The sequence below is a fragment of the Argopecten irradians genome, chromosome 15, assembly GCF_041381155.1.
Source record: "Argopecten irradians isolate NY chromosome 15, Ai_NY, whole genome shotgun sequence".
NCBI classification, from domain to species: domain Eukaryota; kingdom Metazoa; phylum Mollusca; class Bivalvia; order Pectinida; family Pectinidae; genus Argopecten; species Argopecten irradians.
Genome location: NC_091148.1, coordinates 20,371,381 through 20,388,569, shown reverse-complemented (window position 1 = coordinate 20,388,569; position 17,189 = coordinate 20,371,381). Strand labels below are relative to the sequence as shown.

General features: G+C 33.2%; 1 protein-coding gene across 1 annotated transcript; it reads left to right on the top strand.

The window, feature by feature from the left end:
- Positions 1-142: 142 nt before the first annotated feature.
- LOC138309198 (uncharacterized) lies at positions 143-14,719 on the top strand. The gene is made up of 5 exons (XM_069250349.1): positions 143-293; positions 2,405-2,441; positions 4,981-5,124; positions 9,670-9,900; positions 14,118-14,719. Exons 1-5 carry the CDS (start codon positions 291-293, stop codon positions 14,150-14,152), a joined length of 450 nt encoding a protein of 149 aa, XP_069106450.1. The 5' UTR covers positions 143-290; the 3' UTR covers positions 14,153-14,719.
- The last annotated feature ends 2,470 nt before the right edge of the window (positions 14,720-17,189 follow it).

The window sequence follows — 17,189 nt, the reverse complement described above, 5'->3', positions numbered from 1 at the left end:
CACAAGTTCAGAGGTATGTCAATATCGATATATACACTAATCTCATAATAACCTACTCAAGTACGGATAAAAACACTTCACGGATTAGTGTGAACAATTCAAAGGCGTGATCTTTAATTCAAATTTACAAACCTCACATTTAACGCCTCTGCAAGCAGTACGAATAATCAATGTTGTTTATGTTTTCGTGAGTATCATCTTGAAGTTTAAGAAAACATATTCATTGTTTTAGAAGAAAGTACACTGCCGAGTTCGACGTTCGATCGCCGAATTGGAACTTTAGTCGGAAAATGGTAAGTATCCATTGAAGAGAATTAAATTTAATTCAACAATCATTCGTACACGCTAACGAATGTAAAGTTGATTACGTTTCATAGGTAGCTTGTTTACCATATAATGCATTTTATTCTTGAATCATATCTCTCAAATATCAAATATGATTTATCAAATTTATCATTTCATCATGCTTTTTCGAATATTTTATTTTCATGATATTATTTTTTAGTATGTTTACATGTCTTAAAACTGAGATGATCATAATTTAATTTAAGACATCTGTTAGTAGATAAGCGTAGAAAATCATTACATATAACAGAATCCAGGTTTATAGTGCTAGCTCACTAAAGTATAATGTCGCAGATACAAGAAAATCTCTCGTCTTACTTGTAGCACAAGCTCACTAATTTAAAAGTATAAAGTCGTAGATGCTAGAAAGTCTCTCGTCTTACTTATTGTGCTAGCTCACTAAAAAAGTATAAAGTCGTAGATACTAGAGAATCTTTCGTCTTATTTATAGTGCTAGCTCACTAATTTAAAAGTATAAAGTCGTAGATGCTAGAAAGTCTTTCGTCTTACTTTTAATTAGCTCACTAAAGTATAAAGTCGTAGATACTAGAAAGTCTCTCGTCTTACTTATAGTGCTAGCTCACTAAAGTATAAAGTCGTAGATACTAGAAAGTCTCTCGTCTTACTTATAGTGCTAGCTCACTAAAGTATAAAGTCGTAGATACTAGAAAGTCTCTCGTCTTACTTATAGTGCTAGCTCACTAAAGTATAAAGTCGTAGATACTAGAAAATCTCTCGTCTTACTTATAGTGCAAACTCACTAATTTAAAAGTATAAAGTCGTAGATACTACAAAGTCTCTCTTCTTACTTATAGTGCTAGCTCACGAAAGTATAAAGTCGAAATTACTAGAAAGTCACTTGTCTTACATTTGTAATTAAAGTGACTAAAGTCACTAAAGTATAAAGTCGTAGATACTAGAGAATCTTTCGTCTTATTTATAGTGCAAGTTCACTAATTAAAAAGTATAAAGTCGTAGATACTAGAAAGTATATGGTCTTAATTATAGTGCTAGCTCACTAAAGTATAAAGTCGTAGATACTAGAAAGTCTCTCGTCTTACTTATAGTGCTAGCTCACTAAAGTATAAAGTCGTAGATACTAGAGAATCTTTCGTCTTATTTATAGTGCAAGCACACTAATTAAAAAGTATAAAGTCGTAGATACTAGAAAGTATATGGTCTTACTTATAGTGCTAGCTCACTAAAGTATAAAGTCGTAGATACTAGAAAGTCTCTCGTCTTACTTATAGTGCTAGCTCACTAAAGTATAAAGTCGTAGATACTAGAAAGTCTCTCGTCTTACTTATAGTGCTAGCTCACTAAAGTATAAAGTCGTAGATACTAGAGAATCTTTCGTCTTATTTATAGTGCAAGCCACATAGTATAAAGTCGTAGATACTAGAAAGTCTCTTGTCTTACTTAAAGCTCACAAAGTATAAAGTATAAAGTCGTCTTATTATTGATACTAAAGAAAAGTCGTAGTCTAGAAATCTCTGTCTTACTTATAGTGCAAGCTCACTAAAGTATAAAGTCGTTGATACTAGAAAGTCTCTCGTCTTACTTATAGTGCTAGCTCACTAAAGTATAAAGTCGTAGATACTAAAAGTCTCTGTCTTACTTATAGCTAGCTCACTATAGTTTAATGCCGTAGATACTAGTAAATTAAGAAATACTCTCGTATCAATTATAGTGCAAGCTCACTATAATATAATGTCGTCAGTACTAGACACACCTAGCATCATAGTGCTAGGTCAATGAAATACAATTTTATTGCTAAAACAATCGAGTAGCATGTACTGAAAACACGTTAACCAGCAGTCTATTTCTCTCTGAAGAACACTTTAGAAATAAACCCATCTGATTATCTAAATTAGTATGCGTTGCTTTATAAAAACTGCTATTGTCACTTATTTTAGACTTTGGTGTGATTCTCATCCTCACCCTGAAGAATACTTCCGTTTGTTGTTCTTTAATTGTCATTTACCACTATTATCTATATTATATGCAAAGGCTGAAACCTATGTACGTAATTTTAATTTACATTATCATCTTCCTACAGGCGGAAACGGAATATGTAACAGCCGAAGATTTAAAACGTAAGTATAGTCACTTAAAATTACAAAAGTTGATTTATATTCGTTATTTAATATCCATGCAAAACTTACATGTATCTACATTCTTCTAACATGTTCGTTATTTTCTCCTTTCCCATGTTATTCCACAAATGGATTAGATATTCCAAACAGATCACTTTAGACATGTTTTAAAGGTTTCTTTTAATTTTGAAAATGGATTTAAATGTCACAATAAAAGCATGTTTGATTTTGTTGACAGTGTGAGGACGCTGTTTTTACTAGTAAATTAATTCCCATTTTTCACAGATACTTCAAAAACTATTAAGGAAATAGGACACAAATGTTGTATAGTGTAACAATGGGAATGTATCAGGGCGTCGTAATGAAATAAAAAATAAACAAATCGTGACGCATCTTCAATCTATTTTTTGTGATTTTAGATGATTGCAGATTGTGAACGACTGAAATTTGGCGTCAGCTCGAAGTCGCGGAATCAGTTAATGCATTTGACATTCTAATTTTGTTATATCAAGATTTTGGTTTGAATGTGTTTTCAATACATTTTACGTAAATGAATCCTGGTGAAATTGGAACTTGTTTCCATTTTTATGATCACTTTCTCGTGTTGTGGAAAAGCTGTAGGGAATCAGGTTTTAATTCTTCACATTTGTCCCTTGGAATTGATAGTTAAACATCACTGTGTCTGTACACGGGAACACTAAAACAAACTAAATAGCATTAATGTCGGTAAAAACAAACCAACAAATTCCACATACTGGAATCATCCTTCAAGTATGTTCTAGCAGAACGCAGGAAGCAGATTGTCATAAAAACACTCCACAATTACACCGGACTGAAAACATAAACCCGAATTTTAACAATATACTCGAAATAAGAGAAAAGTTTTACGCCGTCTCTCTTCCCAGACTTAAGACTAAATTGTTTATATTGAGTATTCATTGATGTCATGTGGCACATTCCACAATGTAGTTAACCGTGACATTATTTGACAGTATTACTGAAATACCAATTAAAATATTCATAAATACATACGCCACATAGTCGGATTTTTGTTACAGTATAACTTTCAACGGTCTGGTGTGATATGTTATCAGTACTCACGAATCAAGAACATGTACAGGTATAAATAATAGATGAAAATGAATTTGGCATTACTGCAAAAACAATAATTATATTTACATCTGAAGTGCAGCTAAATAAGTGCATACGTTCAGACCATGAAACCAAGTTGTGGTCTGCACATTCCTTTTACATTTCCACAATGTTATTAATAATTGTAAATTGATTTCTGCATGTATGTTTTCATCAAAACATACATAAGACCAAAATAAGATTTGTTCATCGCACACATTCTGTGTTGCAACTAATGTTTATAAGGCATGATACATTTTTGTAAGTCCATTTGAATGATTTACATAACGTGATTTATCAACCCTTGTGGTTTTCGACAGACTAGTAGCTTGTAAAAATGTTTAACTTCTTATGAGCAGCCATGGTCATATAAGGACGTGTCAGGTTTAGAGGTGAATTATCTCGGAGTATCCAAAGAAAAATCCACCAAGCTAAATTAGATCCTTTAGTTGCCATGTTTTTTTTTTTTTTTTAATTTGTTATTCGAGTTTCGCTTAGCATATACAGTAAATCTGCCTTAGCGACCAACTAGGTTATACATGATTGAAGATTCTACACCGTTTCTGAATGACAATTTTTGTTTATTAAAACAGGAGCAAAATAATAATAATAAAAAGTTTGAAAGAAATACAAAAAACCGGAGCAGATACATTAATATTCTACTTCATTTACAAAAACCAGTAACTTTACGATATTAACATCAATGTCATTGTTGAACTTTTTCATTAACTTCACTATCAAACTATTTAAAATCATTTATTGCCTTCCAAAAAGACTCCATGACATGATACTCAAAATGGAATGAGGCACTGGTTGTGAAAACGAACAAAAGATAAACAAATTGTTTCATATGCATTTTCGTGTCAGACATATTCATACACAATAAAACATCAATTATTCCCCCATTGATAAATATTAGTTATACTTTGTCGGCAAGAGCGAGAGCATCTTTGATAAGGTTTAAACTTTTCTAGGGTTCAAGATGAGTAATTTCAACACAATATGCATGTAGGTTACATATTAACCAAATCCCTATATGAAATGTTCATGGATCAAAAAGAGCTTTTAATATTATAATAACCATCAAAATGTAAGACTGTAGATAATAACAATGCTTAAAATGAGCATAAGTTTTAATTTTACAACGTTGAATCAGAGCTCAAAATGAATTTTAGCAGTACTGCCAAAATTCATAGTGTTAACGTCGACTTCAGTCCAGAAAAATGAGACAACACCGTTAATACAAGATGTCAGGTTTATAATTTCGTGAATGAATCATTAATTAATTACTTAGTGTTTTCGGGTATAAAGAAAACATTTCGTGATATTGAAATTAGTTTATGAAGTAAAAGGTTCATTTAATTCATTAATCTTATTAACCCTTTATTAACAAATTAATTGTTTTCAGGTATAAAGAAAACGTTTCGCGATATTGACGGTAACGGAGACGGACGTCTTACTAAACACGAACTAAAGAGAGCCTGTAAGACCATGGGGGTTCGGGATAACACGGAACACATGAAGGACATGCTCACAAAAATGGACGAGTGTGGTAAGGTTAAATTTCTCTTTTAGATTTATACTTTCCGTCTCAGGATGTTGCGAAGTTACTTCCCTTGCGGATATGTATCCATTGTGACGTCATTATTTTTTGAGCGAAACTCACGTCGTTTTTTTTAAGAGTATGACGTTACACTACACGACGTCATAATCAATACTTATCCACAAGGGCAGATAACTCTGTAATATGCAAAGACGGAATAACTTATTCAACTGTAGTACAGTAAATAAAAATATTTCTAAATAAAAATAAAACATATGTACTGTGTAGTTTTAACCGGCATCCATTGTAAACCAAAGTCAATTCAAATACCGGAGGTAACTGAAGCTGGTGGTTCTAATATAACCCTGCTGGTCTATCAGTGTTCACTCTTGACGGAGTGAAACGAAGGGAAGTAACTCTGACAGATTCGACTGGGATCCAAACATTTGCTTACCTTACGCTTAATTCGATTTAGGTAATTTTCACCTAATGCCTTTAATTCCGTTCTTGGATACGATTAATCAGATTGTTTAATCTTGAATTTTTATGAAAGACTGATTATGTTTTCTAACAAAAAATGCCACGGTGAGAACAATCCGGCCACGAGTACAGGAAAGGTGTTAATTTATCTAGAATAAAACCGGGTGATAGAGAAAATTGAGGACGGAAAGTCCAAGACATATATGTAATTATGGTATTTAATACGTCAGAATCTATTTTCTGACGGTGTCAATGTCATGGATCTTAATTCTAGATCTTTATCAATCATATACGTGTTGTGATATTGCTGATAACATATTTTCCTGCATGATGTCTTAGTAAACTCATTTACCCATGAGGACGTATTTGGACTATTCTTAAGTTTTAGGACAGGCACAGACCATTACTGGTTTCCAGATTTTCATGGGTTAAAGCAGTATATCCGAAACATTATACCAACTGAGGAGTCTGAATATTTCTAGTTTCGATGTTTGTGAGCAAGTCCCTCCATTAGATGCGTTAATATTTAGTTAGGTTATAGCAGCTAATACTAGAGATCAAACACATAAAATTCATTAGAATGCAATGTAAGGCAGATATTTCTTTCAATGCTCTGTAGTGATAACAAAGGAAATTCTCGTCACAACACGTGAACGGTACCGTACAAAAATCAGAATCGCTTTGGAATTATTGACTCTTATCATATAGTTTCATAATGATTTGTTTTAATCGTGACCATCTCGGCTAGGGAGGATTTCACTTAAGCTCGATAGATTGACTGTCATTCTAGTATAATTGTGCCTGAGGTCCTGATTACCATCCTTAGCGGATGTACATTTTATTTATTGCAGTTACATGTATATAAATATATATGCGCTTAGTTACTTTAGCGCCAGTGTAGGGATTAGGGGGGATGATCAGGGTTGCTTTTGAAACATCGCTGTCAACCTTGATAAGCTTTCTAGAGGGGAAAGTATGTAACCCTAATGAGTACTACCACAACACACGTCTCCGCATCGCAATGCAGCTATACTTCTACAAGAAAGAACCTATCTTAAGCTCGATAGTTTGAGCGTTAACCAGCTAGAGGACCGGAGTTCGATCCTAATGAAGGCAGTGATTTTATTGTATGATAATGCGCTTTGCGCTCTGCTTTAATTATAAAAAATTTGGTCGCAGTGGTTTGTATATAATTTGTATTCGGTATCTGAAACTAAGCTGATGGCGCAAGCGTCTTTGGCTTAGTCGGTAGTGCTATAACATTTCCCACCGGAGACCGCAATTAAATTCCTTGTGGTGATTATCGGCAGAAATCATGCGTATTTCCCCTTGTTCTACAAATATGTTGAATTAAACTCTCGCAAAAAGGGGTTAAAGTGGATAAGATAAATGATTACTGAACGCAGTTGGTTGCTAATGGAAGTCTGACGTTTTATATTTTTAGTAATGATATATTAATATAGAAGTAAGCTAATAAAACAGTACTCAGATGACATATTTTCCCAGCAGGACATCTATAGTGGCGGTGCTAGTTATCTCACAGTATTTAACTCATTCATCCCTTAAATTTCAAAATAGACTGGTATATTCTTTGATTTAGAAGAGTCTAAATGTGTATTTAAGGAAGTAAGTTACAGCATGCTGAACGGCTGAGTTGGAACTTTTTAAGCTTGAATCTCGGGAAACCTTAACCTATATAAACTAATCAAGACATAAGCCTGTTGATATTTTCCTGCACTCTGTTGATCTCAATTATGACCATTTACTAGGATTCTAACCCTTAATGCGATGTAGGATCAGACAGAGAATTTTAGAAGGATTAACTAAGTACCTATCGGTCGCTGGTAAACTTTCTGTAACACAAACTAAGGCTTCTTACTATAAACTGAATACCAAGTAGTTCGAGTTAAAGAAAAGAGATTTTGCCGAATGCTCAATATTAAATAAGGTTCCCATATTATAATTAACACATGATCCAAATTGTATCCAGTGATTTCGCCCGTGTAATAGATTTGCATATGTCAATATTCTACTATGACTTAGAGCAATATTTCACTGGTTGGAAAGTCATTGTTACACCATGACAATAGAATAAGATGACGCAAGCAAAACTGAAGTGACTTCAGGATTTCGAGGACGGCATGACAAAATTGAATATATTTGTAATCCATTATAGATACTTTTTTTCAAATGAGTGATCATTTTATAAGAAGTTTAATGAAGCTCGTCTCAAAGTTTAAGTCTTTGGTCGCCAAATCAATAAGCCTTATATAAAATGACCACTCATTTACGTTACTTTATTTATATATATGTGTAACTTTAGCAGTTTCACTTTTTACTCTGAATTTTCATTGAAAAAAAAAGAAATTGAAAAAAATGTTTTAATGAGATAAAAACGTAAACACTCCGACCCCGATCGATTTTTCTATCTGATTTCAGAGTAACCTTTTCACCATTGGCAAGCAAAATATTTGCTAAAGTTTGTACCAGAACTATTTCAATTAAGGTTTAAATCTGGCAAAAACGGCTGAAATGCTGTATTCTGTAATTAGAAAATAAGGGATAGGGGTAGCATATATTTTAAAATCTTGGAGAAAAAAATAACACTTTTCACAGAAATGCTATATGTGTGAGCGGGTTAATTGTACAATAAATTGTTCTAACAGTCATGTAATAAAACAAAATATTGGGGAAATAAGGCCATAGGTATTCATGTATATGGCCAAGACAAATTCTCATAAATCCAAATGTTTGTCAAACAAGTTTCTATAAGTAGCAGACACGAGCAGACAGACATTTTTATTCTTCCTACACAGAAGGAATTCCTATTTCCAAAAAAACCCATATATGATAAAAAACGTTTCTTACATGAAAATGTTGAATTATTCTTACATCCTTAACTCGAATAAGATAGAATGATAACATTTTCAGTTGGTTATGTTTTTTCTTTAAATTTATTTATTCGTAAATAGTGTTTTCCTATTGATCGTTTTAAAAATACATATCTTTGTAAATTGTATTTCATAAACACATGTTTTTTAATCGTAAAAACATATATACATACACGCTTATTCTATAACTCACAGCAAAATAAACGCAGATGAATTGTGAACAAAGTACTCCTAATGTTACCATGGTATTAATGATACATGCTAATGGAAGGTCTATAGTGAAATTTTAATAACCAGTAACCGTTGACGAATATTGTCCTTTCATCTACTGTATCTCCATTATTAGGAAATACACACACTTTATGTATATTAATGTATTTTATATATATATAATTGTCACACTATATCGTAATGGTTGTCAGAAACATCATAATGGTTTCCGTATCTAGACCGCTACAACTGTACATAATGGTGTCTTTACTATTTGTAGTTTCCTTTTATAACCTTAGGTAGGTTATCCCTCCTTTCCTCCCCGATAGATGTCGCATCCAAATTTGTAACCCTATTATCATCTCAATGCCGTCGTATTACCATCACTGTATAACCATTTATAATCGTATTTCCTAATCAAGTACGTGCACAAAATAACGAGGTCATTAGGGGTTAACAAGGCAGTTTGTGGAAGGAAGCACGCTCGTTGTCTGTTAAGTACATCATACATCTCTCTCTGTGTTGACTTTCGAATATTAACTTAAGAGTGTGGGATCAATTCCATATCAAACAACCACGAGTCGTGTGAATTGTTTCTGCCACAATTATACTCGTTTTAAGCTGATCGAAATAGGTCAGTATAAGGTAACCCGAACTTGCCGAAATATGCAAATTATTATAAGATGTAGTGATATTTACAACATCGTTATGAGGATCAGTATAACCTGAATACAAGGTTGGCAAATGTGAAGCTGATTGAGTCGAACAATTGCACTGATCAACTAAATAACAATCAATTTGTGTTTCCTAGTCTACAAATATACCTCCGCCAAATACTCAAAGGTATATCTGTTCAGATGAATGTTATTGATACAACACATTGTGAAAGTTAAATTTAGATACTTTAATAATTTATATCTATTTCATTTTTTTTCGTAGTATAAATACAAATGAGTTTTGTTTTATTTAACAGGGAAGGATTATTTGACATTTAAAGAATTTGACGCGTTCATGCGTGACGTATTAGAAGCACATGCCATAGAAGAACAGTATTTAAAAAATGTTTTTGCTTCGATGGACGAGAACGGTGATGGCCATGCATCAGTTGATGAAATAGCAAAAGCTCTGAATATCACTATGGAAACAGCTCAGGAACTTATCAAAGATGGGGATAAAAATGGCGATGGGAAAGTCAGTTACAAGGGTAAGTCAACATGCAATGCTATGGCCCTGAAAATAAATCTTGAATTCTAGAGTATCATACGAGGACAGTCTCCTATCAATGAGATGAGTGCTAAATGTAGTCAATAAAAGACATCTCTTCAATTATTGAATCGTTAATTTTATGTAATGAGCTTTCAAAATTGATTTAGGATAAGAATTGATAATTATTGTTAAAAATGAAACGGAAAGTATCAAAGATTCAAGTATCGAATTGTCGTATTTCTTCAATTTCTGCTGGACATAAAATAATATAGGTATTAAATTAAGTAGGGCTCAAAAGCAAACAATACAGTAAGGGACAACAATAGTATAATTGTAAAAAGCGAAACGGCCAAAACATTTTTTCAAATATTATATTGTCAATTCGATTTTTTCAACTTTTCAAGATCGAATAGTTTTCAAATATGCAGAATACTCCTCTGAATGGCTAAGGCCATCAAACGCGTGAATGTTGAGAACATGAAAAGGTAAAACAAGTAAAAGTCAATTTAGTCATAGCAGGGCTATCTGTCAGTCACAAAACGTGGGTCAAAGTACCTGGCATGTGGAATAAACCGACTGCAGCAAAATATCTCGCATTTAATAAAAATTCGTCGTATTGCGTCAGATACATTATGTACATCATTTTTTTTTTATTATTATTATCTAATATATAATGCATCTTAATGAAATTTTAGACATATCTATGGAATGTAAAAAACCTGTTATTACCATCACGCAGATTCGTTCAGATTCCTCCTGAACAGTATTTCCTTCCTTATTTGTTTGTTATTTTGAATGCCTGCTATACAGTTTGTAATAATCGTTTGAACTATTGCTGCCATTTTACATCAAGACCATACAAGTTCAATTTCTAAAAGAACTTTTACCTTTCCAAAACAAATTAATTAAAACTTTTATATACTAATTTAAACGCCAAAACATCTCTATCCATGACACAAGGTGAAGTTAAAACATTAAATAGATACAAGATTCCCTGAGTAAATTGTAAATATATATTTTACATTAAAGGAACATTTAACTATTTACCCGTGTAGTGTATTGATGATATTGATTAAAAATAACACCAAACCTATTCATTTAAAATTGTTTGGGATGTTATGATTAGCGTAGAATTAACGGTAAGTTCATCACACTAGGGACTCCGCAAAATGATGAATAGGTTTGGTGTAATCCGCAGACGCCCTGAAGACGTCAAAGCAGCGGTACCTAATTTGAAGATTTAAGCTACACACTAGGCAGCCGAATATGAATTGAATTATACGCAGCATGTCTAGCATACTGTAAATGAAATACTTCCTTGGGGTTGATCTCGGAATCCGAATTAGTGTAAAATAGTGGTAGTCTGTCTAGTAAAGTGTGTTAACGACAACGGATTATTGCTTCTCAACAGAATGTACACTAAGCGTTAAAAATTCTGACATGTCTGAAAGTTTGTGGAACGTTCATATGGTCATGAACCAGTTTCACGACCATTCCTTAACTTTATGGATATCCTTAACTTAAATTTCCTCAAAGAAAACTTTATTTCAGTTTAAAAAAAAATCCCTAAAATCTGCAAGGCTTTCCTTCAAGGAATTTAAGGAATGTTCGTAAAACTGGGCCCAAGTGTGGTTTTGCTCCTCGGTTTGTTAACCAATCGGCGTTAGTAAGAGTACATTATCACAAGGAGACACAATATGAGCATATACAATGTAAACATGTAATCACCCCATGCAACATTATGCAAACCAGATATGTCACTTACAAATGACATCAGCTGTTACTAGGATCGCTTAATCCGTCTTAACATATTAAAGAGTTAGCCCTCTTGCAGGTTGGTATCGATTGTTACGTCATTATTTTGTAAGCGCAATTCACGTCATTTTCTCCGAAAATTTTGACGTTACGCTCGCAAACACATTACGTCCTAATCAATACCTACCCGCAATGGCAGATAGCTCTGTAATACGCGAATACGGAATTAGGATTGTTAGTAATGTCCTAGTAACATTTAAGGTCATTTATGGACGCAGTGTATAGCGTGTGTTATATGTGTGGCGTGTATGCATGAATGTTCCCGCCAACGATACCGGTACAAACAATGTTCCCGCCAACGATACCGGTACAAACAATTATACTAAAAACAGAAGCACCAGCCTCGTTTCACTCCTTTTATGATGAGCGCTAAGAATTGGAACAAAAATACCATGTATACATAATGTACGATATGGCATCTTTTTGCCTGGGGGACAAACCCAGAGTAATGCTTTCGGGGGAGAAAGCTCAACTTAAGGTCGAATATAAGACAATGCCTAAGGAAGTGTAAAATGAAGAATTGACAATTGAAAATAGCAACATAAAAATTATATCCCGAATTCAGTCGCTTTTCATGGACAACAGGATGTGCAACTTTAATAACATACCAGAAGTTTTAAAGACCAAGCAAAACTATGATGAAAAAGCACATTTTTAGCGAAAAGAGTGTTTTTTTTATGATTCCAAAAATGTCCATAGCTATTTTGATAATCCACGTTTACTTTTATAAAGATGTTAATTCATTAAGTTTTCAAATATTGGGTCATTTTTACATGAACTTGTAAAAGAACGTTAAGTCGATTATTTTCAATATTTTTCCATCGCTACATTATATATTTTTTTTCCTATGTGGACCAAATAATTTTAATCTTAACATATCGATTACTATTAATACAATGTTTCTTCCAAAGCTAACACGAAATATACAGATACATGTAAGCATCGTGCCGAACACAACTTCAATTAAACGTTATTCAAATGTCACGAGTTTTTTGTATAATAATAGAATAGCATGCTGCTGCAGGCAATGTTTCCTACAAGACAACCTAGAAATTAGTACATACTGTAAAACGGTGTTATCTGGGATTCAGATCGACTTTTGTTCGACATTAACAGAACATAATACTACATGGCTGATATCTAGAGTTATGTTGGCAATTCTTTGTTATTTATCACACGGGAAAGTGTTGCAAACATCTTGTAATTCTTCGATGAGGTAATTCTGAATACAAAGTAATGGTACAGTTTCCTATTTGGGGATGTTTTCGTGTATCGCGCGTGGCGCTTGTTACATTAATGAATGTGTGATTGGCTAATTACCAGTGCTGTGTATGCTAAATATTGTTATTTATAGATAACTATACCAGATTCGACCCTCGTCTGTAACGGTAACGCGTCCTTTGTTTGATAGATCGGCGCATGCTCTGTTAATATTGATCATGTTAAGGGAATAGTTTATAAACACCCGTCTCTATCAATCTCATGTTTTCTTTCGATCTAGTCTGCAATCATTCCTACGAGGGAAATTGAATCTGATAACAGCGCACATTTCTCCTCATAAGTTAGTTGGTCTTCATTCATTTTTTCTTAATCTTTGTGTCATTGCATACTATCGGTTAAAGAGATTTTGAGAGGACAAGCGGTGTAAGCATTATGTAATGTCGATTACAACGGGATATTATAGTTTAAGAAAAAATAAAACTTTCCAGGTACTGTACAACAACTTATTTCCATGGCAAATTAACATTTTTATCATTACTTGATTGGTAATTTCTTTAGTCAATATTTATTTATTTAGTTTCTTGGTTAAGACTCACTAGGATCCACTGTTGCAATCCTTAAGACATCAATGCGACGATAACTTAAAATAATTAATTATCAACCGCTATATCAAATTGCAATCAAAATAAGTTTTTAAACCCGTAATGGACGACTGGTTTGCCCGCTTTAACGCAACTGAGTTGGATGTGATGTCAGCTGTCTTTGTCGGCACGTTGTAGCTATGAGATAATACCATAAAATGGGTGATAATTCAAAAGATTATACCGAATTCATTGCAGCTTCCAAAAACAACACACACATTTCACACACGGGTGTTCTTCGATGACCTCTTCGCTGGTCATAGTCTAATTAACAAACCAACATATATAAATAAGAATTAATGTTCAAATAAATTCAGGTCGTTTTACACTAGACGGGTATAACGTATACCTACCGCGGTGTAGCAGAATGATAACTTTAAAGTGGCCATGAAGACATTTCACTCACGAAAAAAAAATGGGATAAAGTTCTTTGTTTATCATTAGCAATCTATATGCTAATAAAATGACTTTCTTTAATGCAGAGACTAAACCTGTACTTAGAAACAAAGCCATTTTTATTTTGTTTCCTCTGTTTCAGAATTTGCTGCACTGTATCGAAAGAAGGATGATTGATTTGGAACAAAACAACTAACGTAGTACATCGCTACATTGCTACCAACCTCAAAACAGGCGATGAAGACGGAGCGCTTGTGTAATTCATTTCATTTTTATATGTATGTATGCATGAATATTAGGTGAATTTATTGAGTTCATACTCATTATTAGTGAAAGAGTATATGTGAAAAAACTACAGTAACCTTAAATTGTATATTGATATAGATGCTACTTAATGGTTATATATTGTGGCCGATTTAAGGAAGCATATGTTTGTGTATGTAAATTTCATAAATGACAATAAAAATATCATGACACTGAAAACTGGCATTTGGCGATACTGTCATAAAAAGATGTACGCATGTTGCTTCTCGTGCGGTAAATTAAATTTCTACTCATAGAATAATCAGTTTGTTTAATATCAACATCATTATACAAAGTGTTTACAGTTCAACTTTCACCTGATATATATAGCGAAATACAAATACTAAATAAATCACTTTATATCTTTTATATTTAAGATCATAATTTTTTTCGATTATCTGTAGGCCTAGGGTGATCAATAAACATATTGTCTCTTTACTATTACATAGCTACTGGTGGTATTTTTGGTACAAAAACTAATCATCACAGACTTGAATAGGTAGTCTGCCGATTTTAAATTATCTTTATAGTAATTGCGTTTAGGTTCCAAAATCACCTCCGATATAAAAAGAAGCTTTGATTATAATCCATGAAGGAATACATTTAGAAACATAAAGAACACGGGATATAATTACATGAAATCCAGTCAGTTCTGTCTCATATCCTCCCCGATCTGACATTCGGTAGGCGATAGCTGCTTCTCAGGCAAATAACACAAAAATTCCTAATTATGTTCGATATCCAATTTCGTCTTTTTATGGTATAGAGTTGCCTCTATAACGTGACAATTCATTGAAACGTCATTAAATTGTGAAAGAAACTCGGTCGTTTTCTCTGAAAAGTATGACATATCGCTCGCAGAAGTATGACGTCACAACCAATGCCTACCAAGAAGAGCAGATAACTCTATAATATGCAAATTCAGAATATCTAATGCTTACATGTATCACTGGTTACAGACCGTTTTTCTCAGCGTTACATCAACGTATCCAGGAACCGTTCCAGTAATAAAACACAGCAATGTATCATTCTGTATTTCAATTAACACTGTAAAATGTTTATCATATAATCCATCTATAGTGCCCCTTGAAATATTTTTGCAGATGTTGGAAGTGTAATATAACTTAAAGCGTTTTTAATTGTAGGCATCTATAATGCTTTCATGACTTGAAGTTAGTAATTAATAGAGAGAAATGCGAAATAATACAAAAGCAGAGGCATAAATGCTTCATTCAAAAACTGACAAAATCGCCACAACTAAAGTTAACATACAGGCAAATGCGAAATAGCACTAAAGGTATCAAGGATTCACTATGCACACATCTCAATGATATCTTGCACTTAGGTATAGCCCTCGAAATCAAACATTCTCTATGATATATAGAGGATTCTCATGAGTTTCCCTTCATATTAAATTTATAATACCCGTTTAGACTTTTTAATTTTTGCGAGCCTTAAGCGATAACCTAAGCGACATTTTATAATGTGACGTTTTCGTGACGTCACATATTGACTCTTGCACAAAAACATAATCCTCAAGATTTAAAAGATATTCTCATCGTTTGTAATGTTCAAATCGATACGAGAGGATGACAATTGATACTGATTTTTCACACCGTTATGAATCTACAGATTAGTGGGTGTCGTCGTTCACTTCAGCATTCCGTAGTAAAATATTGTAAAAAAGAAAATCTTTTTCCACGCATAGCAATAATACCATGGATCAGAATCAGCCAATCACATTAAAGATAGGTTATATAATACGTGTGTAATAAAAGAATTATAAAAAGGCTTTATCAAATGGAAAAACGCGGAAGTCATATGATAATATAAAATATTTCTCAACAAATAATCCTCCTTGGAAAGTAAATTACATAGTTTGCACTAATATTTGCATGTCATGTAAACCAATGTTCTTTCGCGTTTGATAACTTTCGAAAACTTCGTATGCAAAACAATATGAATGTGAATCATCGCGAATAACGTTTATACCCTCTTGATCATATTCAATAGAAATTTTCCTTGAAATTTTCAATCCGCGAATTTAATCTTCTCGAATCTGATTTGAAAAGGAAAAAGTGCGAAATTTGATGACCGCGAAAAGACCAGGCGTGTAAAGCTTTGATGACCGCGAAAAGACCAGGCGTGTAAAGCTAACAAAGCCATGCTATTTGTATGCAAATTGGCAATACAGCAAAGAAATCAGATTACATGTATTTAAGATAAGGCATACGTACTTTGGATGAGATGAGCTGTTTAACTGCTGAACCCCGTATATAAGAAAAAGATAACATTGTCGTTTATCATACAACTTGCATGTATTAATATTTTTTTAATTCGCATTCTAGATTCTGAATGGAAATTTCATTCATCAATCAAAGGGCATTTACTGGTGTTAGGTTCATCATTCAAACGGTCAATACGACCCTACAATGATACCTTCAAGCTATTATTTCCAGACATAACTTAAAATTTCACAAATTGACCGATGACTATTGTCTTCACGTCTCAAAACACCAGACTTGTATGCCTGGTAAGGGTAGAGAGTTCAAAAATGGCTAGAATCATCGCTGAATTGATAGGAATTAATAAAAAAAACTATTCGTCGCTGATTAGTAATTATCTGCTAAAAATAAAAGCACCGGTCACGATACATCAAAGACCGGAATTTCATCCGTCTGTTAAAGGACATCGCCCTCGAAATTGGTGTCTAGTAGACATTCGACGTGTGAAATAATGAGGCACCACACACGTACAATCCTTGCGTGAATTGATAAATCAGTATATATGTCTATTTGTGATAGACAACAAGTCACATATCGGGTGAAGTGTCAGCATTATGAATGACCTATTCAAAAGTTTTGCTGTCGATGACTGTTATCTTAAATATAATAAATTGTTCATATGTAAC

What these genes read in the sequence shown, in the direction of transcription:
- LOC138309198 (XM_069250349.1), top strand. An exon ending in AACAGCCGAAGATTTAAAAC is followed by an intron (nt 2,442 to 4,980) that starts GTAAGTATAGTC and finishes AATTGTTTTCAG; the next exon opens with GTATAAAGAAAACGTTTCGC. An exon ending in CACAAAAATGGACGAGTGTG is followed by an intron (nt 5,125 to 9,669) that starts GTAAGGTTAAAT and finishes TTTATTTAACAG; the next exon opens with GGAAGGATTATTTGACATTT.